We start from the raw sequence: 25,932 nt of genomic DNA, 5'->3' as shown, positions 1-25,932 counted from the left end.
AAATATACACATATGGAAAGTTCAAATAAAAAAATAATGTGTGTTAGGAAGCTCAAATGCATGTTTGACAAAAAATTTACGTTTACTTTTGCAGATTTTATGACAATTTTCCGGATAAATTGAATTTGGTGACGTAATAGAGGCATTTATTAGCACCAACACATTTCCCATGCAGTCATCAGCTCCTTCATAAATATGCCCATCTCGGAGTGTTTCCGAATTCAGATCTTGCTAGGGGAGAAAGAAGCGAAGAACAGCAAGATGAAGGTGACCGTCACCACTCGTAGCGGGCGAGAATTCGTGAAGGGAGGCTTGGAGCTCAGTGATTCGGTGTGTTCTAGCTTCGTCCTCTTTCTTGATTTCGACTTTGTGTGGATGTTTTTGTCTGCATGCTCTATTGATTGTTCTGTTTTTGAGAATTTGGGTTCGAATCTTTAGTCTCGTGGCTTAGTCATTGATATAGAACAGGGGTTGTGTTCAAAATATTAAGCTTGTGATTTGGTGTTGATTGCAGCCCACTGTTGCTGATTTGCAGGAGGCGATTTACAAGCGAAGTAAGTTGCATGTATTTTGTTTTATCTTATTACTTTGATTTGGGATGATTTGATGAGTTTATTGTGTTTATTTATTTTGCATCTTGTCTTTCATGAACATATATAAAGGCGCATTCATCAGCCACAAGTTTGGATTACAATCCAATAATGCTGCATTATAAGCTAGCTAAATTGGTAAATGGGAAAAGAGAAGGGCTTAAAAGATCTCTTGGGATTGATACATATGGTCTTATAAGATGATATAACAGAGGAACTATGCAAACTCAGAGAATTGGGAGTTATGTTGCAATAAACATGTAAACTGGTTGGAATCTTTTATAGACGTGAAATGAAATATTCTATCTCTTAATTGTATTGGGTCCTTAGCTAGAAACTGTTGTGATTCTATTTTATTTGATTTTGCACAACAGAACTTATATACGTTATTTGTTTTATGTGGTTGTGCCATTGAATGATAGAACACCCATTAATCGATAGTTCAATTAGAGAGCTCTTCATGGTTTATTTTAATATTCTTTTTTATTTTGTTGTTTTTCCTCATTTGCCTGGTGCTCTAATATATACTTTGTATTCTGCCAACAGCAAAAAAATTCTATCCCGCAAGACAGCGATTGACCCTCCCTCTCCCACCCGGATCGAAGGAGAAACCCATTGTCCTTAACTATAAAAAGAGTCTGAAAGAGTACACTGATGGGAACAATGACCAATTCATTGTAGTTTTTAAGGATTTGGGTCCACAAGTTAAGTACAGTACCCTTTTCTTCTGGGAGTATTTGGGTCCGCTGATTCTCTATCCTATTTTCTACTACTATCCCGTGTACCGTTTCTTTGGCTACAAGGAGGAGCGTGTCATTCACCAAGTTCAGACATATGCCATGTATTACTGGTGTTTCCATTACTTCAAACGTATTATGGAAACCTTTTTGGTTCATCGCTTTAGTCATGCAACTTCACCAATTGCAAATGTCTTCCGAAACTGTGCTTATTACTGGACTTTTGGTGCTTGGATTGCATATTATGTCAATCACCCACTGTACACACCTGTCAATGATCTCCAGATGAAGATTGGTTTTGGGTTCGGTTTGCTTTGTCAAATTTCAAACTTCTATTGTCACCTCATGTTGAGAAATCTTCGGGGTTCTGATGCAAGTGGCGGCTACCAAATACCACGTGGCTTTTTGTTCAACTTAGTTACCTGTGCAAACTACACGACCGAGATTTATCAGTGGCTAGGCTTCAACGTCGCAACACAAACCATTGCAGGTTATGTCTTCATGGTGGTTGGTGCTGCCAAAATGACGGACTGGGCCCTTGTTAAACACCGCCGTCTCGAAAAGGTAACATTTCGACGCAGCATATTCTTATGTATCTCTAGGTATTATCCATTAGAATTATATTTAGTAACAAAATTAAGGTTTGATATGATAATCATCTCATCTTGGCTCAGGCTCACCTATGGCGTATAATATCATGCATGGATATTCTTTGTGTATAGAATCTATATATTTTCATTTTAATTTCCTGTATGTGATGTATATTTTGAGAATTAGCTAGATTAGAAAACAAATACTTATAAATAAATAAAAACCATCTCAGGTGATCTTGATTGAAAATTATCAACGTCGGCTTTTATATGTGTAGAAGAATGTCTGCAAATGTTGATGAGTTAAAAATTCAGTGGGCCGGGTATTGGACTTGGGCTTGGAGAGTCTATATCAATAGCAAAGTTAAAGGGAAATCCAAGTTCAGAGACCGGTTAAAATAAAGTCTCAAAACTGTCCAACAAACTCTATAAAGAGGAAACAGTCGACAGTTGAGAGGGTACAGAGCTAAGAACACAACTTATCAGATTGGAGAGTTTCCTTCAAGAATCGAAAAGGAAGATTACGAGAGGATCAGCTGAAGAACAAGAAAGAACACAAAGAGGGAAGTAAATCTCTGGAAGATTGTTCTGTATTCCTCATCTGAGTAAATCTCTTTGTAATTGTATTTCGAGGCACGCAAAGAAAGACTTGTATCTGGAATTGTTGTTTGAATAAAAGAATACCCTCCCGTGGATGTAGGCTGGTTCATAGCCGAACCACGTAACTCTGTTGTTGATTCTTTTATTGCTTATTGTCTTGATTTTCTGTTAAGTGCTGGTTTTGAGTTGGGATTCCTAAAGATTGGTGTGTTTTGGGTTAAAGATCATCTCGTGAGTTTGTAAAGATTAATTCCTAACAGTGGCGCCGTCCGTGGGAATCTTGGATGCAATGGGATTAATGAAATTCGATATAGAGAAGTTCACGGGAAAGAATGATTTTGCCCTGTGGAGAATTAAGATGAAAGCTATTCTGGTTCAGCAAGGTCTTGGAGAAGCTTTGAAATCAAAGGAGGAGATGTCATCTTTTTTGAATGAGAAGGAAAGGGCTGATGTTCTAGAAAAGGCTCAATGTGCTATCATCTTGTGTCTAGGGGATAAGCCATTGAGGGAAGTTTCCAGAGAACAATCGGCCTGTGCAATGTGGCTTAAACTGGAAAGCATTTACATGACAAAGTCATTAGCAAACAGACTCTATATGAAGCAGCGATTGTACTCTTTTAGATTTCAAGATGGAAAAGGGATTGAGGATCAGATTGAGGAGTTTATCAAGATCCTTGATGATCTTGAAAATGTTGAAGTCAAACTCGAAGATGAGGACAAAGCTCTTATATTACTCAATGCTCTACCTAAGTCTTATGAAAACTTCAAGGATGCCATGTTGTATGGCAGAGACCAATCCATATCCCTGGATGAAGTCCAGTCAGCAATTCAGTCGAAGGAATTGCAAAGAAAGATCCAAGCAAATGGTGAGTCTCTAAGTGAAAGCTTGAATATAAGGGGTAGGCCAGAAAAGAGGGTTCAAAGTTCATATAAATCCAGAGCTCGTTCTAAGAGCAAAACGAAGTACAAGTGTTTCATATGCCACAAAGAAGGACATTTTAAAAGAGACTGTCCTGAAAAGAAGAAGAGGTTCTTTGACAAACCTAAAGATGGTGCAGGGGCTGCTGTTGTAACTGATGGTTATGACAGTGCAGAGGCTCTTGTCATGACTGACAATGATATGAAAAATGTCTGGATCCTAGACTCGGGTTGCACTTATCATATGTGTCCAACCAAGGGCTGGTTTGAGGAACTAAGTGAATCAGATCAAGGAATGGTGTTGCTGGGAAATGATAAATCCTGCCTGGTCAAAGGAGTTGGTACTGTCAGATTACAGATGGATAATGGTGAGGAAAGGATACTAAAAGATGTAAGATATGTTCCTGAATTAAAGAGAAATCTAATCTCTTTAGGAACCCTGGAATCAGGAGGATATAGTTTCAAATCTGAAAATGGAATAATCAAGGTTTCCAGGGGTGCTCTTGTAGTGATGAAGGGCAGAGAAAAAACTCATTATACATCCTACAAGCAAAGACAGTCATTGGAGGGTCAGCTCTTATTCATCAAATGCAAGCAAGATCTAACCTATGGCATATGAGGCTTGGTCATGCAAGTGAGAAGGCATTGATGGAACTATCAAAACAAGGTCTACTCTGTGGTGATGAGGTGAAAGGTCTTGATTTTTGTGATTACTGTGTTCTAGGAAAAGCAAAGAGGGTAAAGTTTGAAAAAGGAAAACATACATCTTCCAAACCACTGGAATACATACACTCTGATCTATGGGGCCCTTCGAAAACTCTCACACATGGAGGCAGTAGATACTTTATATCCATCATTGATGACCATACAAGAAGGGTCTGGACTTATCTGCTCAAGTCAAAGGATGAAGCTGCTCTAAAGTTCAAAGAATGGTTGGTGAACATGGAAAATAAAACAGAATATAAAGTGAAGTATTTGAGGACAGACAATGGTTTGGAATTTCTCTCAAAAGAGTTCAAAGATCTGTGCAGCAAGAAGGGCATCACAAGACATTTTTCTGTGCCACATACCCCACAACAAAATGGAGTGGCTGAGAGAATGAACCGTACCCTGTTGGAAAGAATAAGGTGTTTACTATTGAATGCTGGATTACCAAAAACTTTCTGGGGTGAAGCTCTTGCAACAGCAACCTATCTTATCAACAGGTGCCCTGCAAGTGGTTTAAGTCAAATGACTCCTATGGAAGCTTGGAATGGAGTTCCAGCTGATTACTCTCACCTTAGAGTGTTTGGTTGCTTAGCCTATGCACATACAAAGCAAGATAAGCTGGAACCAAGAGCTCTAAAGTGTATTTTCATAGGATATCCAGAAGGCGTGAAGGGATTTAAAGTCTGGAATCTAGAGGCTACTGGTCCGAGATGTTTTAATTCAAGGGATGTGACTTTTGATGAGTCAAGGATGGATACAATCTTAAAAGGGCAGAACTTAAGGTTGCAGAAGAAAACCAAGGGGTATCACAAGTTGAGGTGGAGCTTCCTGAGGTAGAAAAACCTATAACAACTGATCAACAGATTACAGAAACTCAGGAAATAACTCAAGGCAGTGATAAAACTCAGGGTACAGATCAACCAAAATCTTATAGGTTGGCCAGAGATAGGCAAAGAAGGGAGATAAAACCTCCTATAAGATTTGCAGATGCTGATATAGTCTCCTATGCACTAAGTACTGCCGAAAAGATTGAGTTTGATGAACCCTCCTCATTCAAGGAAGCTATGATCAGCAAGCACAAAAGAAACTGGCAGTTGGCTATGAATGAGGAACTTGATTCACTACACAAGAACAACACTTGGAAACTAGTAGAAAGGCCAAAAGATAAAAGAGTTCTGGGCTGTAAGTGGATTTATAAGGTTAAGGAAGATGCTACCTCTGAAAGCAAACTTAAGTTTAAGGCAAGAGTGGTAGCAAAAGGCTACTCACAACTTGAAGGGATTGACTACAGTGAGATCTTCTCACCGGTTGTGAAGCATAGCTCAATAAGACTTATATTGGCTATAGTCACACAACTGGATTGGGAGTTAGAACAACTTGATGTGAAGACAGCTTTTCTCCATGGTGACCTAGAGGAACAAATTTTAATGGAACCACCTGAAGGTTATTTGGATAGAAAAGAGAAGAATCAAGTCTGTAAACTTCAGAAATCTCTCTATGGATTGAAGCAAAGCCCTAGACAATGGTATTTGAAGTTTGATGAATTCATGAAGAAGATAAACTTCAAGAGGAGCTGCTATGACAGTTGTGTGTACCTTAAACAGCAAGAAGATCTCAGTTTTACCTATTTGCTCCTTTATGTGGATGACATGCTCATAGCAAGTAAGAGTAAAGCTGATATTGAAAAACTAAAGAATGAACTCAGCTCAGAATTTGATATGAAAAATCTTGGAGAAGCAAGGAAGATTTTAGGCATGGAGATACATAGAAACAGACAGAAGAAGAATCTGTTTTTGAATCAAAGTTCATATCTAAGAAAAGTACTGCAGAAGTTTAATATGCATGAATCTAAGCCAGTAACAACTCCACTTGGTCAACAATTCAAGCTGTCATCAAACCAATCTCCAGAAGGTTTTGATGAAAAGGAATCTATGGCCTCAATTCCTTATGCAAGTGGAGTTGGAAGCATTATGTATGCTATGATTTGCAGTAGACCAGATTTAGGTCATGCCATGAGTGTAGTATCAAGATTCATGGCAAATCCTGGAAGACCTCATTGGGATGCTCTGAAATGGACACTGAGATATTTAAAGGGATCAGTTAACATGGGACTGCTATTTCAGAAAAGGGAAATTCACTCTAAATTTCTGGAGGGTTTTGTTGATGCAGATTATGCTGGAAATCTTGATACAAGGAAGTCACTTACTGGACTTGTATTCACGGCCTATGGAACTGCTATAAGCTGGAAGTCAGTACAACAACCTGTTGTTGCTTTATCCACTACAGAAGCAGAATATATAGCAGTAACAGAGGGAATCAAAGAAGCACTGTGGTTGAAAGGGCTGATAACTGAACTTGGTTTTAAACAAGAAATGATTGAAGTCCATTGTGATAATCAAAGTGCCATTCACCTATCTAAACACCAAATGTTTCATGAAAGGTCGAAACATATTGATGTTAAGCTTCATTTTGTAAGGGATGTCATTGCAAGTGGAGATGTCAAGGTGGTAAAGATCAGTACTGAGGAGAATCCATCTGATGCGCTTACAAAATCATTACCTCAATCTAAGTTTAAGCTATGTCTGAACTTAATTGGGGTAATAAACATAGATGCTGCATGATTAGCAGGAAATGTGGAGGGTATACAACATGACAGACAAGGTGGAGATTTGTAGAAGAATGTCTGCAAATGTTGATGAGTTAAAAATTCAGTGGGCCGGGTATTGGACTTGGGCTTGGAGAGTCTATATCAATAGCAAAGTTAAAGGGAAATCCAAGTTCAGAGACCGGTTAAAATAAAGTCTCAAAACTGTCCAACAAACTCTATAAAGAGGAAACAGTCGACAGTTGAGAGGGTACAGAGCTAAGAACACAACTTATCAGATTGGAGAGTTTCCTTCAAGAATCGAAAAGGAAGATTACGAGAGGATCAGCTGAAGAACAAGAAAGAACACAAAGAGGGAAGTAAATCTCTGGAAGATTGTTCTGTATTCCTCATCTGAGTAAATCTCTTTGTAATTGTATTTCGAGGCACGCAAAGAAAGACTTGTATCTGGAATTGTTGTTTGAATAAAAGAATACCCTCCCGTGGATGTAGGCTGGTTCATAGCCGAACCACGTAACTCTGTTGTTGATTCTTTTATTGCTTATTGTCTTGATTTTCTGTTAAGTGCTGGTTTTGAGTTGGGATTCCTAAAGATTGGTGTGTTTTGGGTTAAAGATCATCTCGTGAGTTTGTAAAGATTAATTCCTAACAATATGCATTAGACATTGTCAGTGTGTTAAATGTTTACGAATTTGACCTGTACGTTTGTTGCAGCTTTTCGATGGAAAAGAAGGAAGACCCAAGTATCCAAGAAGATGGGTGATTCTACCTCCATTCCTGTAGAACGAACACTACTCAACTCAGGGTTCTTTTTTTGCCAATATTAATTTGTTTTCTTTTTGTTCTTTCAACTATTTCATTTGGCGATGTACTTTCTGTTGAATGGTTTCAGCTGCCATCTTTGGTATGTTCTTAGTGTTCATTTGCTTTAGGTTCAAAAAGGATAAAATTATTAAATTTTTTTTTAAACTGATAAAATTATTACTTTATGAACAAGTTTTTAGAACAAATTTAAGCCTCTTAGCTTTTTTCATGTGTGTTACTATTTTTATTTATATTTACTTTATATATTCGATAGTCTTCTGACTACTTGTTTTCCCCCCATCCAAAATCAAGGATTTGAAGTAGATCAATTACTTCTGTTTTTATTCAACTCCCATTTTATTTATAATCTATATAGTTTTAAAATGTTTTGTGTGTATATGTACATATATAAATTTATTTGCCCGTGCAAGGAAAGTTGTATTAGACTATTAGTAATGCTTTTATTACATTACACAACACACACATATATAAATATGTGAATTCAATTATGAATTTACATGGTTATCTTTTTCATTATTACATAATTATTTATAATCTATATAGTTTTAAAATGTTTTGTGTGCATATATATATATTCATTGTGAATTTACTTTGATACTCTTATTAATTACTTTTCTTATTAATTGTTTTTTTTTCATTTCTTCATTAATTGTTGTGCATTATTTGTTTGGTTTTCTTATATATATATATATATATATATATATATATATATATATATATATATATATATATAAGATTTTCAGCTGCCCAACAATATTTTCTCACCTCGTCCCTTAATTGTTTTTTTATTTTTTGCATAACTAAAACACGATATCAGGTTTTAGTGGTAGGGGACGAGTTGAGCATCATTGGTTGGGCAGCTGAAAATTTATCTATATATATTATATATATATATATATATATATATATTCATTATTTGTTTGGTCATATATATATATATATATGGAGCTTTCATTGTGAATTTAACTCCAAATCTTTAAAAAAATTTAAAAAAACATATTTTTTCTAAATTGGTTAATATGAGTAATTAACTTGAATTGTTGAAATTTAATACTATTGTTATTACCTTTTATTGAGTTAATTAATTTTAGGTCTCTTGTGAGAGTGTCTTACTGATCTTTATCCGTGATACCCGTCAAAGCTTGCTCATATTTATAAAGAAATAAAATAATATTTTTGTCATAAAAATTAAGAATATTTTATGAGTGACCTAATTATGAAATCAATGCCAAAAAGTTGACTCGTGAGATTATCTTGCTGTTTTAAAATATTTTTTTAATTGCTTTTTAATTTATTTTATTCGATTATATAATATTTCACACATGAAAAAGTACGTGGAATACTAATAATAATAACGTTTTTGACAAAAGCGTGAAAAAAGGCCAAGTTGACTATATTAAACGTGAAAAAGTGTGAAAAAACATGAAACACACAATTTTGCGAAACAAAATTTCAAGTTTATTTTTTAGTTTTTTTAAAAAAATTATTTTAAATATAAATATTTAATAATATAAAATTTTTAAACAAAAAATTTTATAAATGCATTTAAATATAATTTTTTCTAATTAAACCCTTCTTTCTTTTTGCGATTAACGGATGATGTTTGATCCAACTGCGATCAAAAAACATTTTGCTCCACACAAATTGTGATTATGATATTAATGTGTTTGATAACTTGAAAATTTATTCATTCATTCTTTAAAATATTACGAAGGAGTTCGAAAACTCTTCATTTGCAAGTATGTGTGATAAGAAAGGTATTTCTCATGAATTTTCTGCTCCTAAAACCCCACAGCAAAATGGAATTGCTGAAAGGAAGAATATGACTCTACAAGAAATGTCAAGAGTGATGTTAAGTTCAAAGAACATTCAAAAGGTTTTTGGGTAGAAGCCTTAAATACTTCATGTCATATTTCAAATAAAGTATGTTTGAGAAATGGTTCTACTATGACTTTTTATGAAATTCTCATGGGAAAGAAGCCAAACCTTAAGTATTTCCTTGTTTTAAAATGTGTGTATTATGTTTTGAATGATAGAGATCATGTTGCTAAGTTTGATGCAAAAAGTGATAAATGTGTATTCTTGGGATATTCATCGAATAACCAAACCTATAGGATGTTTAACTTAAGAACCAGGACTATTTTTGAGTATATTAACGTTGTGTTTGATGATTTTTCATATGTAAAGAAAAAAATTGTTGAGGACGAAGTTGATGATCTCCTTGAAAATTCTGGAAATTCAGATGTTTTCCAAGGTGTTAGAACACCTCCTACAGAATCTTCAGAAACAAAAAGTTTAACAGCTTACTGATGAGAATGAGGATGAGGACGGTGAGGTAAATGAAGCTGGTAAGAATATTCCTAGGAAAATTCATAAGAATCACCCATCCTCACAGGTCATTGGAGATGTGCATGGAAATATGCAAACCCGAAGGAAAGAAAATGTGGATTATCGAAATATGGCTGAACTGATTTGCATGAGCTCCACGTATTCTCAGGTAAGATTTTTGTGCACGTGCTTTGTGTCAAACAGTGAACCTAAAAAGATTGAAGAAGCTTTGAAAGATGAATTTTGGTTCAATGCTATGCATGAGAAGTTAGAACAGTTTGCTAGAAATGATGTTTGGTAATTGATACTATGTCCTGGTCATGGTAATGTTATAGGAACAAAATGGATTTTCAAAAATAAGACTGATGAGTCAGGAAATATCAGAAGAAACAAAGCAAGGTTGGTAACTCAAGGGTATACACAGGTTGAGGGGGTGGATTTTGATGAAACCTTTGCCCTTGTAGCCCGCATTGAGTTTTTTCGACTTTTGCTTGCAAGTTCATGCTACATGGGTATGGAACTTTTTCAAATTGATGTAAAAAGTGCCTTTTTGATGCGATCTTAAATGAAGAGGTACATGTAAAACAACCTAAAGGGTTTGAAGATCCAAATCATCTTGATTATGTATATAAGTTGAAAAGGTATTGTATGGATTGAAGCAAGCACCACGTGCATGAGATGAAAGACTCACTGAATACTTGCTCAATCTTGGATTCAAAAGAGGTGAAGTTGATAAGACTTTGTTTGTGCAAAAGTCTCAAGGTAATATTCGTATTTGCCAAATTTATGTAGATGACATAATTTTCTGTTCTTCTTGTGAAAAACTTGTTGATGAATTTGTGAAGTGAATGTCTTCTACATTGAGATGAGTATGGTTGGCGAATTGACTTACTTCTTGGAATTGCAAGTGTAACAAATGCATGATAGGATATTTTTGTGTCAGAGTAAGTATGCTAAAAATTTAGTGAAAAAGTTCTTGAATGACAACTCTAAACACATGCGTACACTTATGCGGTCTAGTGAAAAACTTTCGAGGGACGATGTTGCCGAATGTGTTGACAACACCCTCTACAGAAGCATGATTCGAAGTCTTCTATATTTGAGTGCTACTAGACCTGATATCATGTTTAGTATTTGTTTGTGTGCGAGATACCAGTCTAACCCAAAAGTTACACACATTAAGGTCGTAAAAAGAATATTGAAATATGTGGAAGGTACTTTGAATTTGGGTTTGTGGTACACTAAAGACACCAATTCAAAACTGTTTGGGTTTAATGATGCTGACTGGGCTGGGGATATAGATGAGAGAAAGAGCACTTCGGGAGAATGTTTCTACTTGAAAAATAATTTAGTGTCATGGTATAGTAAGAAACAAAACTATGTTTCTCTTTCAACAGTCGAATCTGAATATGTATATGTTGGAAGGTGTTGCTCTCAATTCCTATGGATGAATCAAAAGTTGAATGATTATGAAATTAAAAGCAACACTCCCATATTGTACTGTGATAATTCTCGTTGTCATTGATATTTCCAAAAATCCAGTACAACACTCTCAAACCAAACACATTGAAATTAGACATCACTTCATTCAAGATTTGGTCGAGAAAGGTATGATCTTTATTGAGTTTGTTGGAACTAATAACCAATTGGCTGATATATTCACAAAAGCATTGGATTTTGAGAGGTTTTTCAATTTAAGGAATTCTCTCAGTATGTGTGCATTATAGACAGAACTGAGATGTTGTCTTGAGTGTTTCAACACCTGAGACAACACTTTTTCATGCATGTTCATCTTTAGGATCATTAGGCATTTTGAATTTATGCATTCATTCTGTTTTGTGAAGTGTTTGATACTTTGTAACCATTGACAAGTTTTTACTTAGGATTCTCTGCAAAAATGTTTTACAGTTTAATAAGAATTAATTGATATCGAGTTCTGACTAAATCACTGAGTTATGGAGGGATGTTCGTGTATTCAATTATCCTATCCCAAGTGAAAAGTGATTTCGCAAATTTTTAGAAACTCAAAATAACAATAAGGTTAAAAGTAATCACCTCTATCATCAAATTTGATTGAAAATCAGAAGCAAATGGAAAAGGCTACATAAAAGGGTCCAAAGAAGATCGTTTCTTTAGCGTGCAGGCTACCACTTCTGTAATAATAAATTTAATTGCTGTCGAAAATAAAATTTTTAAGGATCCTTGAGTGTTGCTGTAAGATGTTGCCAACATCGTGGATAACACCTCACTTGTCAACATATTTTTTGCATGTGACTACATTTTACATTTTGTTTACACTCTATTTTAGTCATATTTAGGACATGCATATTATTTTGTGTGAATATTTATGACAGAAAGTTTAGGCATTCTGATCGAACAAAACTTTAGTATTTTGCCCTATCCACTGAAATTTTGAGTTTGATTGTGATTGATTTTGTTTTCAGTGGTGTTATATTTCGATGAAGAGTTTAAATTTGGTAACTTTTGGTAAAAATATTTGGACCCAGATTATTACCAAAAACAAAAAAAATTGTTGGCTTAATTAAGTTTGAAATTTTTACCATTGGAGAAAATTCTACTGTTGGGGAAGCTGTCAATTCGATTGTGATTTGAAGAGAAGGAGTGAATTGGTTTATATTGAGTGATTCTCTATTCTTGGAATATCGTATTCTTATTATTTTCCTCCTCTATCTCTCTCATATATCTTTGCCCCTGTTTTTCTTCCCTAACTTTCCCTTTGATTTTACTCTCGCAAATTCAATGGCGAGAAATCAATTTGATTCTCACGATATCCGCTCTGAGATGAGATTTAAGGAAGATGCTGCTCAAAGTGTGACAACACCTCAGTCACCACACCCCCTGATTGAGCAGGCTATTGTTCTTATTACTGAGGAACATTCTCCTTTGGATTCTATGCTCCAGGAGAACCTGGAAACGCTCTGGACATTGAAGATCTGCCAGATATGTCCGTACTAAATTAGGTGTTTTCCCCAAAACCATTGACTCGTCGTTCCAAGCGACAGGATGGATACAATCCCGAAAACACTGCTTCGAAGAGATTTCGTGGTAAAGGCCAATCTGTTGGAAAACGCGGCGATCAGATCAATTATGATTGATACCCGGTGCAGCGGAAGTTTAAAATTTTTTATATGGAACGATTCCATAATGGGTATCAACCTTACGATTAAATTGTGTGTGTAAAAATTAAATAACTATTATAAAATTTTTACCTTCAATCTCGAATCGAGATTTTGGACACCAACAGATTGCTCTGCTCTTGTTGTATCTCCCTGGAACTGATGGACGAACCTTTCTTCAATCAGGTCCACGAACAGAGATTTAATCCCTCTGATAGATTGCACTAGAAAATCTATCAGAAGTTTCTACGAAGAGAATTAACGAATTTGATCCGTTAAACCAGACTGCAATTCAAAATCACAGGCTGGATTTTCGAGCAGAGAAAAGGGAGAGGGGGTTCGGCCACTTCAGAGAAAAAACTGGTTTTTTTCGAAAATTATGACCCGTTGTGTCTAATTTCTGTACTGCAATAACTTATTTATAATGTAGGCCACTAACAGCTTAGGGCCCATTAGTCATAAGTTCAAGCCCGACAAGCAAAGCCCGCATGTTCAGAAATTAATATAAAATTCATCGTGACTCCGATTGATAAACCGATTTCATCAATGTGCACAGAAACCATTTCTGCACCTTTTAAAGTCAAGATAAATTTTTCTGAATCCGAATTCAGTGGTTTCCAAAAATGTCCATCCCTATGTCATTTTAGGAAATCTCACTCCTCTACTCATAATTAAGAAGTCCAACTTCTTTGTTCATTAAATTTAACTCTTTAAATTTAACTATCTCAACGGGGATTAAAAATCCATTACTCTGTGTGACCCTCAATGGTTCAGGGATACAGCTAGCGTGGGCTCACAACTCCTTGTGACTCGGAACAACGATTTCCGACTTGCCCATCGAATCATGGTAAAGCGCCTAGCAACATCGCCCCATGATTCCCTAGGTATCACTGATAGTGCCTACAAGAACCAATAGATTTTGGTTAGCGTACAGTACGGTCCCTTCATCCATATATCCCGATCGAATCAACAACCATTGGTATATTGAGAGTCGCTCGAGATTCGATAACTATGCAATACATCTTGAAGATCAAATAGTGACATCGCATGTGCTACTAAGAAACCATTTCTTAAATCACATCATGTACTCTGGCCAGAGATTCGTCACACTAATATCTCCTCAGATCGCATAGGATATCCACACTCGCAAGTATGTGGTGAATCCTTGACAACAAAGCATCGACTCCTATATGTGTTGTAACTGTACCCAATCCCGACACCTGATGACCCCAATAGAGTCGGTAAACGAGTCAAAGCACAGTACTAGCATATAGAGTCTCAATGATATTTCAAGTAGTAAGGACTAATGGTGTACAACCAAAACCGCGGACTTTATCCACTCGATAAGTGATAACCACTTGGAAAGTCCGTATAGGGTAGTTCGATCATTCATCATATGAATATCCATTTGCATGCTTCGAACATCTCCATGTTCCCTACCAATGAAACGTGGTACTCTGCATCGCAAATGCTAGTCTCAAACTCGAGCAATCCTTATCCTTATTATCGGACGGCTCAATCGACTAGGAACAGTTTAGAATATACAGTGACTATAAAATGTGTTTCATGATAGACATCCCCATGTTCTACCACATCTTACATACACTATAGTATATTCAAGGTCTTTATCAAAACAACAATAGTATATCACAATATAACAATATGAAGAAAGATAAAGTCATTGACAATAATAAAAGTGTAAATTATATTAAACAAAAGATTGTTTATACAAAGAGTCATCAAAGCCCTTAGCCACAAGTTGGCTCATTGGGCACCCACTCTTTCAATCTCCCACTTGCCCTATAGCCAACTAGTCATACTACGTAGACCCATTGCTTCGCGATGTTTGTCAAATAATGGTCCTGGCAAGGGCTTAGTAAGTGGATCAGCGATATTTTCTGCAGAGGCCACTCGTTCGACAGTGATCTCTCCTCTTTCCACAATCTCCCGGATGATGTGGTATTTCCTCAGTACGTGTTTGGATCTTTGATGAGACCTTGGTTCCTTTGCCTGAGCAATGACACCCGTGTTGTCACAATACATCGAGACTGGACCAACAACTTCAGGAATGACACCCAACTCTTGGACGAAATTCCTCATCCAAACGGCCTCTTTAGCAGCAGCTGATGCTGCAATGTATTCAGCCTCAGTGGTGTAATCAGCTGTGGTGTCCTGCTTGGAACTCTTCCAAGAGACAGCACCGCCATTGAGCATGAACACAAATCCAAAGGTTGACTTCGAGTCATCCACGTCACTTTGGAAGCTAGAGTCGGTATAGCCTTCCAATTTCAGTTCTCTTCCTCCATATACCATGAACATATTCTTAGTCCTTCGTAAGTACTTAAGAATGTCCTTCACGGCTTTCCAATGCATTTGACCGGGATTAGCTTGATATCTGCTCGTGACACTCAGAGCAAATGCTACATCCGGTCTGGTAGATATCATCTCATACATGATACTACCTATGGCTGACGCATATGGTACATGTGTCATTTTCTCTATCTCTTCATCAGTCTTGGGACACATAGACTTGGATAGAGAAACTCCATGACACATGGGTAGATGTCCACACTTGGACCCATCCATTGAAAACCGTTTCAATATGGTGTCGATGTAGGTTGATTGAGTGAGTCCTATCATTCTCTTAGATCTATCTCTATAGATCTGTATCCCAAGAATATAGGATGCCTCACCCAAATCCTTCATCGAGAATCTACCTGATAATCATATCTTTGTTGACTGCAACATCCCTACGTCATTCCCAATGAGTAGGATGTCATCAACATAAAGTACTAAGAATTTCACAGCATCCTTAACTACTTTCTTGTACACGCATGGTTCCTCCGGGTTCTTGATGAAACCAAAATCTATTATTGTTTCATCAAATTTCTGGTTCCAACTTCTTGATGCTTGTTTTAGACCATAAATTGATCTATGAAGCTTGCATACCTTATGCTCGCTTCCCATGGATGTATACCCCTCAGGCTGCTTCATATAGATTTCTTCCTTAATGTCTCCATTAAGAAAAGCAGTCTTCACATCCATTTGTCATATCTCATAGTCATACCATGCAGCTATGGCAATAAGGATTCTTATGGACTTGAACATTGCAACTGGTGAAAAGGTTTCATCATAGTCAACTCCTTGTCTTTGAGTATAACCTTTCGCCACCAATCGCGCCTTGTAGGTCAATACCTTACCATCAGGCCCAAGCTTTCTCTTGTAGATCCATTTACACCCTATTGGAACAATTCCATCTGGAGGATCTACTAAAGACCAAACTTGGTTTGTATGCATCGAATCTATTTCCGACTGCATAGCTTCAAGCCATAAATTTGAATCCGCATCAGAAATTGCTTCCTTGAAGTTTCTTGGATCACATCCAACATCGGGTTCATCTTGATCCCCTTCAAGAAGAAGACCATATCGAATAGGAGGTCTAGAAGTCCTCTCGGATCTTCTAGGTGCAGGCGTGTCTAACAATGGTTCCTGAGGTGTAGGATCGTTATTTTGTATTTCGGGTTCTTCTTGAATTTCTTCGAGTTTCATCATCTCGCCTTTCTTATCCAATAAGAACTCCTTCTCCAAGAAGGTGGCATTCCTTGAAACAAACACCTTTGTTTTAGCAGGATAATAGAAATAATATCCGATTGAATTCTTCGGATACCCTACAAAATAACATAAGCTGGATCGACTATCCAACTTATCTCCCACTGTCCGCTTCACGTAAGCAGGTGAAAGAGTGGGTGCCCAGTGAGCCAACTTGTGGCTATGGGCTTTGATGACTCTTTGTATAAACAATCTTTTGTTTAATATAATTTACACTTTTATTAATGGCAATGACTTTATCTTTCTTCATATTGTTATATTGTGATATACTATTATTGTTTTGATAAAGACCTTGAATGTACTATAGTGTATGTAAGATGTGGTAGAACATGGGGATGTCTATCATGAAACACATCTTATAGTCACTGTATATTCTAAACTATTCCTAGTCGATTGAGCCGTCCGACAATAAGGATAAGGATCGCTCGAGTTTGAGACTAGCATTTGCGATGCAGAGTACCACGTTTCATTGGTAAGGAACATGGAGATGTTCGAAGCATGCAAATGGATATTCATATGATGAATGATCGAACTACCCTATTTGGACTTTCCAAGTGGTTATCACTTATCGAGTGGATAAAGTCCGCGGTTTTGGTTGTACACCATTAGTCCTTACTACTTGAAATATCATTGAGACTCTATATGCTAGTACTGTGCTTTGACTCATTTACCGACTCTATTGGGGTCATCAGGTGTCGGGATTGGGTACAGTTACAACACATATAGGAGTCGATGCTTTTTTGTCAAGGATTCACCACATACTTGCGAGTGTGGATATCCTATGCGATCTGAGGAGATATTAGTGTGACGAATCTCTGGCCAGAGTACATGATGTGATTTAAGAAATGGTTTCTTAGTAGCACATGCGATGTCACTATTTGATCTTCAAGATGTATTGCATAGTTATCGAATCTCGAGCGACTCTCGATATACCAATGGTTGTTGATTCGATCGGGATATATGGATGAAGGGACCGTACTGTACGCTAACCAAAATCTACTGGTTCTTGTAGGCACTATCAGTGATACCTAGGGAATCATGGGGCGATGTTGCTAGGCGCTCTACCATGATTCGATGGGCAAGTCGGAAATCGTTGTTCCGAGTCACAAGGAGTTGTGAGCCCACGGCTAGCTGTATCCCTGAACCATTGAGGGTCACACAGAGTAATGGATTTTTAATCCCCGTTGAGATAGTTAAATTTAAAGAGTTAAATTTAATGAACAAAGAAGTTGGACTTCTTAATTAAGAGTAAGGGAGTAAGATTTCCTAAAATGACATAGGGATGGACATTTTTGGAAACCACTGAATTCGGATTCAAAAAAATTTATCTTGACTATAAAAGGTGCAGAAATGGTTTCTGTGCACATTGGTGAAATCGGTTCATCAATCGGAGTCACGAGGTATATTAATTTCTGAACATGCGGGCTTTGCTTGTCGGGCCTGAACTTATGACTAATGGGCCCTAAGCTGTTAGTGGCCTATATTATAAATAACTTATTGCAGTACAGAAATTACACACAACAGGTCATAATTTTCGAAACCTAGCTTTTCTAATATTGTGGCCGCCGCCCCTCCCCTCTCTGCCTGAGAAATTCCGGTCTGTGATTTTGAATTGCAGTCTGGTTTTAGCGAATCAAATTCGTTTATTCTCATCGTAGAAAACTTCTGATAGATTTTCTAGTGCAATCTATCAGAGGGATTAAACCTCTATTCGTGGACCTGATTGAAGAAAAGTTCATCCATCAGTTCCAGGGAGATACAACAAGAGCAGAGTAATCTGTTGGTGTCCAGAATCTCGATTCGAGATTAAAGGTAAAAATTTTATAACAGTTATTTAATTTTTACACACACGCATAATTTAATCGTAAAAATTTTGATACCCACACTATGGAATCGTTCCATATTTAAATTTTAAACTTCCGCTGCACCGGGTATCAATCCTGATTGATCTGAACGACGAGTTCTCCAACAGTGGTATCAGAGCCAGGTTGCTCAGATCAAACGATTAAATTAATCGATTGTACAAAAAAATTTTAAGCCTCAGTTTTTTGAAAAAAAATAAATATTTTAAAATAAAAATATTTTTTTCGGGCAAAACCCGGGCAGCGATTGGATCGCTGCCCGGTGGGGCAGCGCACTTGTGCAGCGCCGGGCGCTGCACAGGGGCGGCGCACGGCGCCGCCCAGCGCAGCGCAGGGCGGCGCTCGGCGCTGCCCAGGGCGGCGCTCGGCGCTACCCTACGGGCAGCCGGGCTGCCCAGCCCGGCCTGCTGGGGCGCGGGCAGCCCCGGAAAGTCCCCGGCGGCCCGCGGGAAAAATTATTTTTTATTTTTTAAATTAAATTTTAATATGTTTAAATTCTATTTTTGTCCGATCGAAAATTGTTTTTGATTGGTTCACGAGTCATCGGATCGAATTGTTCGAGTCCGAGAATTTTAAAATTGATTTTTGGATAAATTTGAATTTTTGGAAAATTTTAATATTTTTTCCTTAAATTGAATTTTGAAATTAATTATTTTTGGTACAATTGATGATAAGATATGATCTTATGGATATATTGAATAAAATATGATTTTATCTGTAAAATTGGATTCTATAGATAAAATATGATTTTATTTGATAAAAAGATAAAATATGATTTTGTATGTAAAATAAGATTTTATATATAAAATATGATTTTATCATTTTAAATTTGAATTGCCATTGCATGTTATCCAATAAATTAATTTTGAATTAAATGTTATTGGATAAGGATGATCGATTGCCATGACCAATTTTGTAGGTGTATGTTAGGAATTTACATTTGTTTTTATTGTTGTTGGTTTTATTAATGGGCCTGGTTTATGGCCAAATATGAATGTCATATGTAATAATAGTGGGCTTGGTTTATGGCCCGTTCCCACCCCCTAAAAATGTATCCCCTACTTGTCATTGTTATTTATTGTAAATACATTAGATTTAGTGGGAGATCAAGATTTTAAGATGGAGGTGGGCCCAGCAGACAATAAAGACAGAAGAAATGTAAATTGGAAGCTAATGTAATAGGATTGCATTGCATACTGCATATTACCTAGGATTGGACTAAGACTCGTGATTGGCAACCACGGGTCAATTAGAAATGGAATCGATCATCCTATATAATATATGATATTATGATTGTATGCATGTTTTAGACATAATTGCGTGAATCCGGCAAGCATGCAATATTTGAAAAATGATGAGACAAATTTTTATAATTAAAAATCCCTCATTTTAAATATGATTTAAAATTGATATCAAGATAAATAAAGGAAATTTAAATTTGTTTAAATGTTCCTACCTTCCATCAACGATCAATGTATGAGATGCTACCCGTGGATACGGTCCGGCTCATATTATTGGGGGGGCCCGTTCGTCGGAAAGCTGTACATTGGATCGACACATGTTTTAAGTTGGGTGGAACTCCCATGGGATCGGCTCATATTATTGGGGGATCCACATGGCGACCGTCCATCACAACTTAATATTGATGGGTCATCTTGACATGTCACAATAAACGGCGTCATATTATTGGGCCATTATTGGACATGAGGTAAATACATGGAGGTTGCTTTGGAAGCAATTGGGCTCTACCTTTTGAAAATTATGGTTGGCTGATATTATTCGGGACCATAAGTTTGTCAATTGGACTCCATGTTCTCACTAAGTAAAATAGTTTCCCGTTTTCACTAGAGGGTAGTGAAATCGTTAAAATAGTGGGAGTGAGATTCATAAAATAAAATTTCGCCTATTTTATGTCTTAGTAAATTGCTTAAACAATCATTGATATTTGTCTGTTTTCTTTTCAGTATTTCATAAGATGAATTCGCGTAATCCATTATTCTCGATCCTCGAACAAAACAAGTTGACTGGCGCAAACTATACGGAATGGTTCCGTAAGTTGAAAATTGTCTTGACTTCGGAGAAGATGCTCTACGTGTTAGAAAAATCTCCTCCGAAGGAAGCACCAGCTGACGTAAGTCCGGAGGAGTTAGCCAAACTTGATACATGGTGGGACCATGATATCAAGACCAAATGCTATATGCAAGCCTCGATGTCTGATGAACTCCAGAGGCGATTTGAGGACACTGTGAATGCTGCTGACATTCACGTACAACTCAAGGAACTTTTTGGGGCTCAATCGAGGGCTGAAAGGTTCGCTACTGTTAAGGAGCTAATGACGTGTCGCATGCGTGAAGGGACTTCGGTCCGTGATCATGGGGTATGAGTGATTTGGCTCATACAGAAGTTGGTAACCCTAGATTTGGTGTTGGAGCATGAACTCAATGTGGACTTACTGCTTCTGTCTCTTCCTTCTTCGTTTGACGGATTTGTGGTAAATTTCAATATGAACAAGATAGAGGCCTCCCTTGAAGAGATGGTCAATATGCTTGTGACATATGAATCCACATTAAAGAAGGATAAACCGGCTTTCTTGGTGGGCTCCTCATCTTCTGCTAAGAAGGGGCCAAGTACGAAGGGTAAGAAACGTTCTGCCCCACCCAAGAAAATCGAACCCGAGAAGAAGCACAAGACAAAGGCTTCAAACATTGGAAAATCCAAGGATGTTTGCCATTACTGCAAGAAGCCCGGTCATTGGAAGCGTAACTGCAAGGAATATCTAGAGCAGTTGCGAACTGCGAAGGGTATGTTCTATATTGAAATAAACGTTTCACTTAATACTACTTCTTGGGTATTGGATACCGGATGTGGATCTCACATTTGCAATGATTTGCAGGTGATGACAAGAAGTCGCAGGCTTAGAATGGGTGAGACCCAGCTGAGGCTCGGGAATGGTTCCAGAGTTGAAGCTACGGCCATAGGAGACGTTTGTTTAATTTTGCAGAACGGTTTTAAGTTACTTTTAAGAGATGTTTTATTTGTTCCAGATTTAATTAAAAACATTATTTCTGTTTCTATGCTTGATAGAGATGGTTATTCTTGCAATTTTGTGAATGGGATTTGCAATATTTACAAGAATGAATGTTTGATTGGAAATGGACAACTTGAAAACGATCTATACAACTTAAAACTAAAAGACGTTCCAATAAATTATGTTGATAAACCGGCAACAACAAACAAGAGGAAAATCGATAGTCAAAATCCAGCAAACCTTTGGCATGCTAGGCTAGGTCATATTTCCTCAAGGAGGATGAACAAGCTAGTGGGAGAGGGCATGTTTGATATGTCTGATATTAACTCTCTACCTACTTGTGAATCCTGCCTAAAAGGGAAAATGACTAAATCTCCTTTTAAGGGGAAGCCTGAGCGTAGTCAAAATCTGTTGGATTTGATCCATACAGATGTTTGTGGTCCATTTAGAGTTGGGACTCAATATGGCCACACTTACTTCATTACCTTTACTGATGATTATTCGAGGTATGGGTATTTATATTTAATGAAATATAAGTCTGAAGCATTTGAAAAGTTCAAAGAATTCAAGGCTGAAGTAGAAAACAAGCTAGGTAAAAGTATTAAAGCACTTCGATCGGATCGAGGTGGAGAATACTTAAGTACCGAGTTTTTGGACTATCTGAAAGAGAATGGGATTCTCTCTCAGTGGACTCCTCCTATGACACCACAGCTTAATGGTGTATCGGAGCGTCGTAATCGAACTTTGTTGGACATGGTTCGATCTATGATGAGCTTCACTGAGCTTCCACCTTCGTTTTGGGGCTATGCGCTTGAAACAGCGGTATTGTTGTTGAACAACGTCCACACTAAAGCAGTGGACAAAACACCATACGAGTTATGGAATGGCAAAGCTCCTAAGTATTCGTACTTGAGGATTTGGGGATGTCCTGCTTACGTGAAGCGGACAGTGGGAGATAAGTTGGATAGTCGATCCAGCTTGTGTTATTTTGTAGGGTATCCGAAGAATTCAATCGGATATTATTTCTATTATCCTGCTGAAACAAAGGTGTTTGTTTCACGGAATGCCACCTTCTTGGAGAAGGAGTTCTTATTGGATAAGAAAGGTGAGATGATGGAACTCGAAGAAGTTCGAGAAGAACCCGAAATACAAAATAACGATCCTACACCTCAGGAACCATTGCTGGACACGCCTATACCTAGAAGATCCGAGAGGAATTCTAGACCTCCTATTCGATATGGTCTTCTTCTTGAAGGGGATCAAGATGAACCCGATGTTGGATGTGATCCAAGGAACTTCAAGGAAGCAATTTCTGATGCGGATTCAAATTTATGGCTTGAAGCTATGCAGTCGGAGATAGATTCGATGCATACAAACCAAGTTTGGTCTTTAGTAGATCCTCCCGATGGAATTGTTCCAATAGGGTGTAAATGGATCTACAAGAGAAAGCTTGGGCCTGATGGTAAGGTATTGACCTACAAGGCGCGATTGGTGGCGAAAAGTTATACTCAAAGACAAGGAGTTGACTATGATGAAACCTTTTCACCAGTTGCAATGTTCAAGTCCATAAGAATCCTTATTGCCATAGCTGCATGGTATGACAATGAGATATGGCAAATGGATGTGAAGACTGCTTTTCTTAATGGAGACATTAAGGAAGAAATCTATATGAAGTAGCCTGAGGGGTTCACATCCATGGGAAGCGAGCATAAGGTATGCAAGCTTCAGAGATCAATTTATGGTCTAAAACAAGCATCAAGAAGTTGGAACCAGAAATTTGATGAAACAATAAAGGATTTTGGTTTCATCAAGAACCCGGAGGAACCATGCGTGTACAAGAAAGTAGTTAAGGATGCTGTGACATTCTTAGTACTTTATGTTGATGACATCCTACTCATTGGGAATGATGTAGGGATGTTGCAGTCAACAAAGATATGGTTATCAGGTAGATTCTCGATGAAGGATTTGGGTGAGGCATCCTATATTCTTGGGATACAGATCTATAGAGATAGATCTAAGAGAATGATAGGACTCACTCAATCAACCTACATCGACACCATATTGAAACGGTTTTCAATGGATGGGTCCAAGAGAGGACATCTACCCATGTGTCATGGAGTTTCTCTATCCAAGTCTATGTGTCCCAAGACTGATGAAGAGATAGAGAAAATGACACATGTACCATATGCGTCAGCTATAGGTAGTATCATGTATGGGATGATATCTACCAGACCGGATGTAGCATTTGCTCTGAGTGTCACGAGCAGATATCAAGCTAATCCCGGTAAAATGCATTGGAAAGCCGTGAAGGACATTCTTAAGTACTTACGAAGGACTAAGAATATGTTCATGGTATATGGAGAAAGAGAACTAAAATTGGAAGGCTATACCGACTCTAGCTTCCAAAGTGACGTGGATGACTCGAAGTCAACCTCTGGATTTGTGTTCATGCTCAATGGCGGTGCTGTCTCTTGGAAGAGTTCCAAGCAGGACACCACAGCGGATTCCACCACTGAGGCTGAATACATTGCAGCATCAGCTGCTGCTAAAGAGGTTGTTTGGATGAGGAATTTCGTCCAAGAGTTGGGCGTCATTCCTGAAGTTGTTGGTCCAGTCCCGGTGTACTGTGACAACACGGGTGCCGTTGCTCAGGCAAAAGAACCAAGGTCTCATCAAAGATCCAAACACGTACTGAGGAAATACCACATCATCCGGGAGATTGTGGAAAGAGGAGACATCACTGTCGAAAGAGTGGCCTCTGCAGACAATATCGCTGATCCACTTACTAAGCCCTTGCCAGGACCATTATTTGACAGACATCGCGAAGCAATGGGTCTACGTAGTATGACTAGTTGGCTATAGGGCAAGTGAGAGATTGAAAGAGTGGGTGCCCAGTGAGCCAACTTGTGGCTATGGGCTTTGATGACTCTTTGTATAAACAATATTTTGTTTAATATAATTTACACTTTTATTAATGGCAATGACTTTATCTTTCTTCATATTGTTATATTGTGATATACTATTGTTGTTTTGATAAAGACCTTGAATGTACTATAGTGTATGTAAGATGTGGTAGAACATGGGGATGTCTATCATGAAACACATCTTATAGTCACTGTATATTCTAAACTGTTCCTAGTCGATTGAGCCGTCCGACAATAAGGATAAGGATCGCTCGAGTTTGAGACTAGCATTTGCGATGTAGAGTACCACGTTTCATTGGTAAGGAACATGGAGATGTTCGAAGCATGCAAATGGATATTCATATGATGAATGATCGAACTACCCTATTCGGACTTTCCAAGTGGTTATCACTTATCGAGTGGATAAAGTCCGCGGTTTTGGTTGTACACCATTAGTCCTTACTACTTGAAACATCATTGAGACTCTATATGCTAGTACTGTGCTTTGACTCATTTACCGACTCTATTGGGGTCATCAGGTGTCGGGATTGGGTATAGTTACAACACATATAGGAGTCGATGCTTTGTTGTCAAGGATTCACCACATACTTGCGAGTGTGGATATCCTATGCGATCTGAGGAGATATTAGTGTGACGAATCTCTGGCCAGAGTACATGATGCGATTTAAGAAATGGTTTCTTAGTAGCACATGCGATGTCACTATTTGATCTTTAAGATGTATTGCATAGTTATCGAATCTCGAGCGACTCTCGATATACCAATGGTTGTTGATTCGATCGGGATATATGGATGAAGGGACCGTACTGTACGCTAACCAAAATCTACTGGTTCTTGTAGGCACTATCAGTGATACCTAGGGAATCATGGGGCGATGTTGCTAGGCGCTCTACCATGATTCGATGGGCAAGTCGGAAATCGTTGTTCCGAGTCACAAGGAGTTGTGAGCCCACGGCTAGCTATATCCCTGAACCATTGAGGGTCACACAGAGTAATGGATTTTTAATTCCCGTTGAGATAGTTAAATTTAAAGAGTTAAATTTAATGAACAAAGAAGTTGGACTTCTTAATTAAGAGTAAGGGAGTAAGATTTCCTAAAATGACATAGGGATGGACATTTTTGGAAACCACTTTATTTATGATTCAGAAAAATTTATCTTGACTATAAAAGGTGCAGAAATGGTTTCTGTGCACATTGGTGAAATCGGTTCATCAATCGGAGTCACGATGAATTTTATATTAATTTCTGAACATGCGGGCTTTGCTTGTCGGGCCTGAACTTATGACTAATGGGCCCTAAGCTGTTAGTGGCCTACATTATAAATAAGTTATTGCAGTACAGAAATTACACACAACAGGTCATAATTTTCGAAACCTAGCTTTTCTAATATTGTGGCCGCCGCCCCTCCCCTCTCTGCCTGAGAAATTCCGGTCTGTGATTTTGAATTGCAGTCTGGTTTTAGCGAATCAAAT

The 25,932-nt window shown here is 37.7% G+C and overlaps 1 protein-coding gene across 1 annotated transcript; it reads left to right on the top strand.

Moving 5' to 3' along the window:
• The first annotated feature begins 222 nt into the window (after nt 1–222).
• LOC140866641 (very-long-chain enoyl-CoA reductase-like) lies at nt 223–7,617 on the top strand. The gene is made up of 4 exons (XM_073271668.1): nt 223–330; nt 515–554; nt 1,137–1,891; nt 7,463–7,617. Exons 1-4 carry the CDS (start codon nt 262–264, stop codon nt 7,529–7,531), a joined length of 933 nt encoding a protein of 310 aa, XP_073127769.1. The 5' UTR covers nt 223–261; the 3' UTR covers nt 7,532–7,617.
• The last annotated feature ends 18,315 nt before the right edge of the window (nt 7,618–25,932 follow it).

The sequence above is a fragment of the Henckelia pumila genome, chromosome 4, assembly GCF_033568475.1.
Source record: "Henckelia pumila isolate YLH828 chromosome 4, ASM3356847v2, whole genome shotgun sequence".
Classification (NCBI taxonomy): domain Eukaryota; kingdom Viridiplantae; phylum Streptophyta; class Magnoliopsida; order Lamiales; family Gesneriaceae; genus Henckelia; species Henckelia pumila.
The sequence above is the reverse complement of the archived record's forward strand: the minus strand, read 5'-3'. Positions and strand labels throughout refer to the sequence as shown.

What these genes read in the sequence shown, in the direction of transcription:
- LOC140866641 (XM_073271668.1), top strand. Translation starts at nt 262, where the DNA reads ATGAAGGTGACCGTCACCACTCGTAGCGGGCGAGAATTCGTGAAGGGA. An exon ending in GCTTGGAGCTCAGTGATTCG is followed by an intron (nt 331 to 514) that starts GTGTGTTCTAGC and finishes TGTTGATTGCAG; the next exon opens with CCCACTGTTGCTGATTTGCA. An exon ending in GGAGGCGATTTACAAGCGAA is followed by an intron (nt 555 to 1,136) that starts GTAAGTTGCATG and finishes TTCTGCCAACAG; the next exon opens with CAAAAAAATTCTATCCCGCA.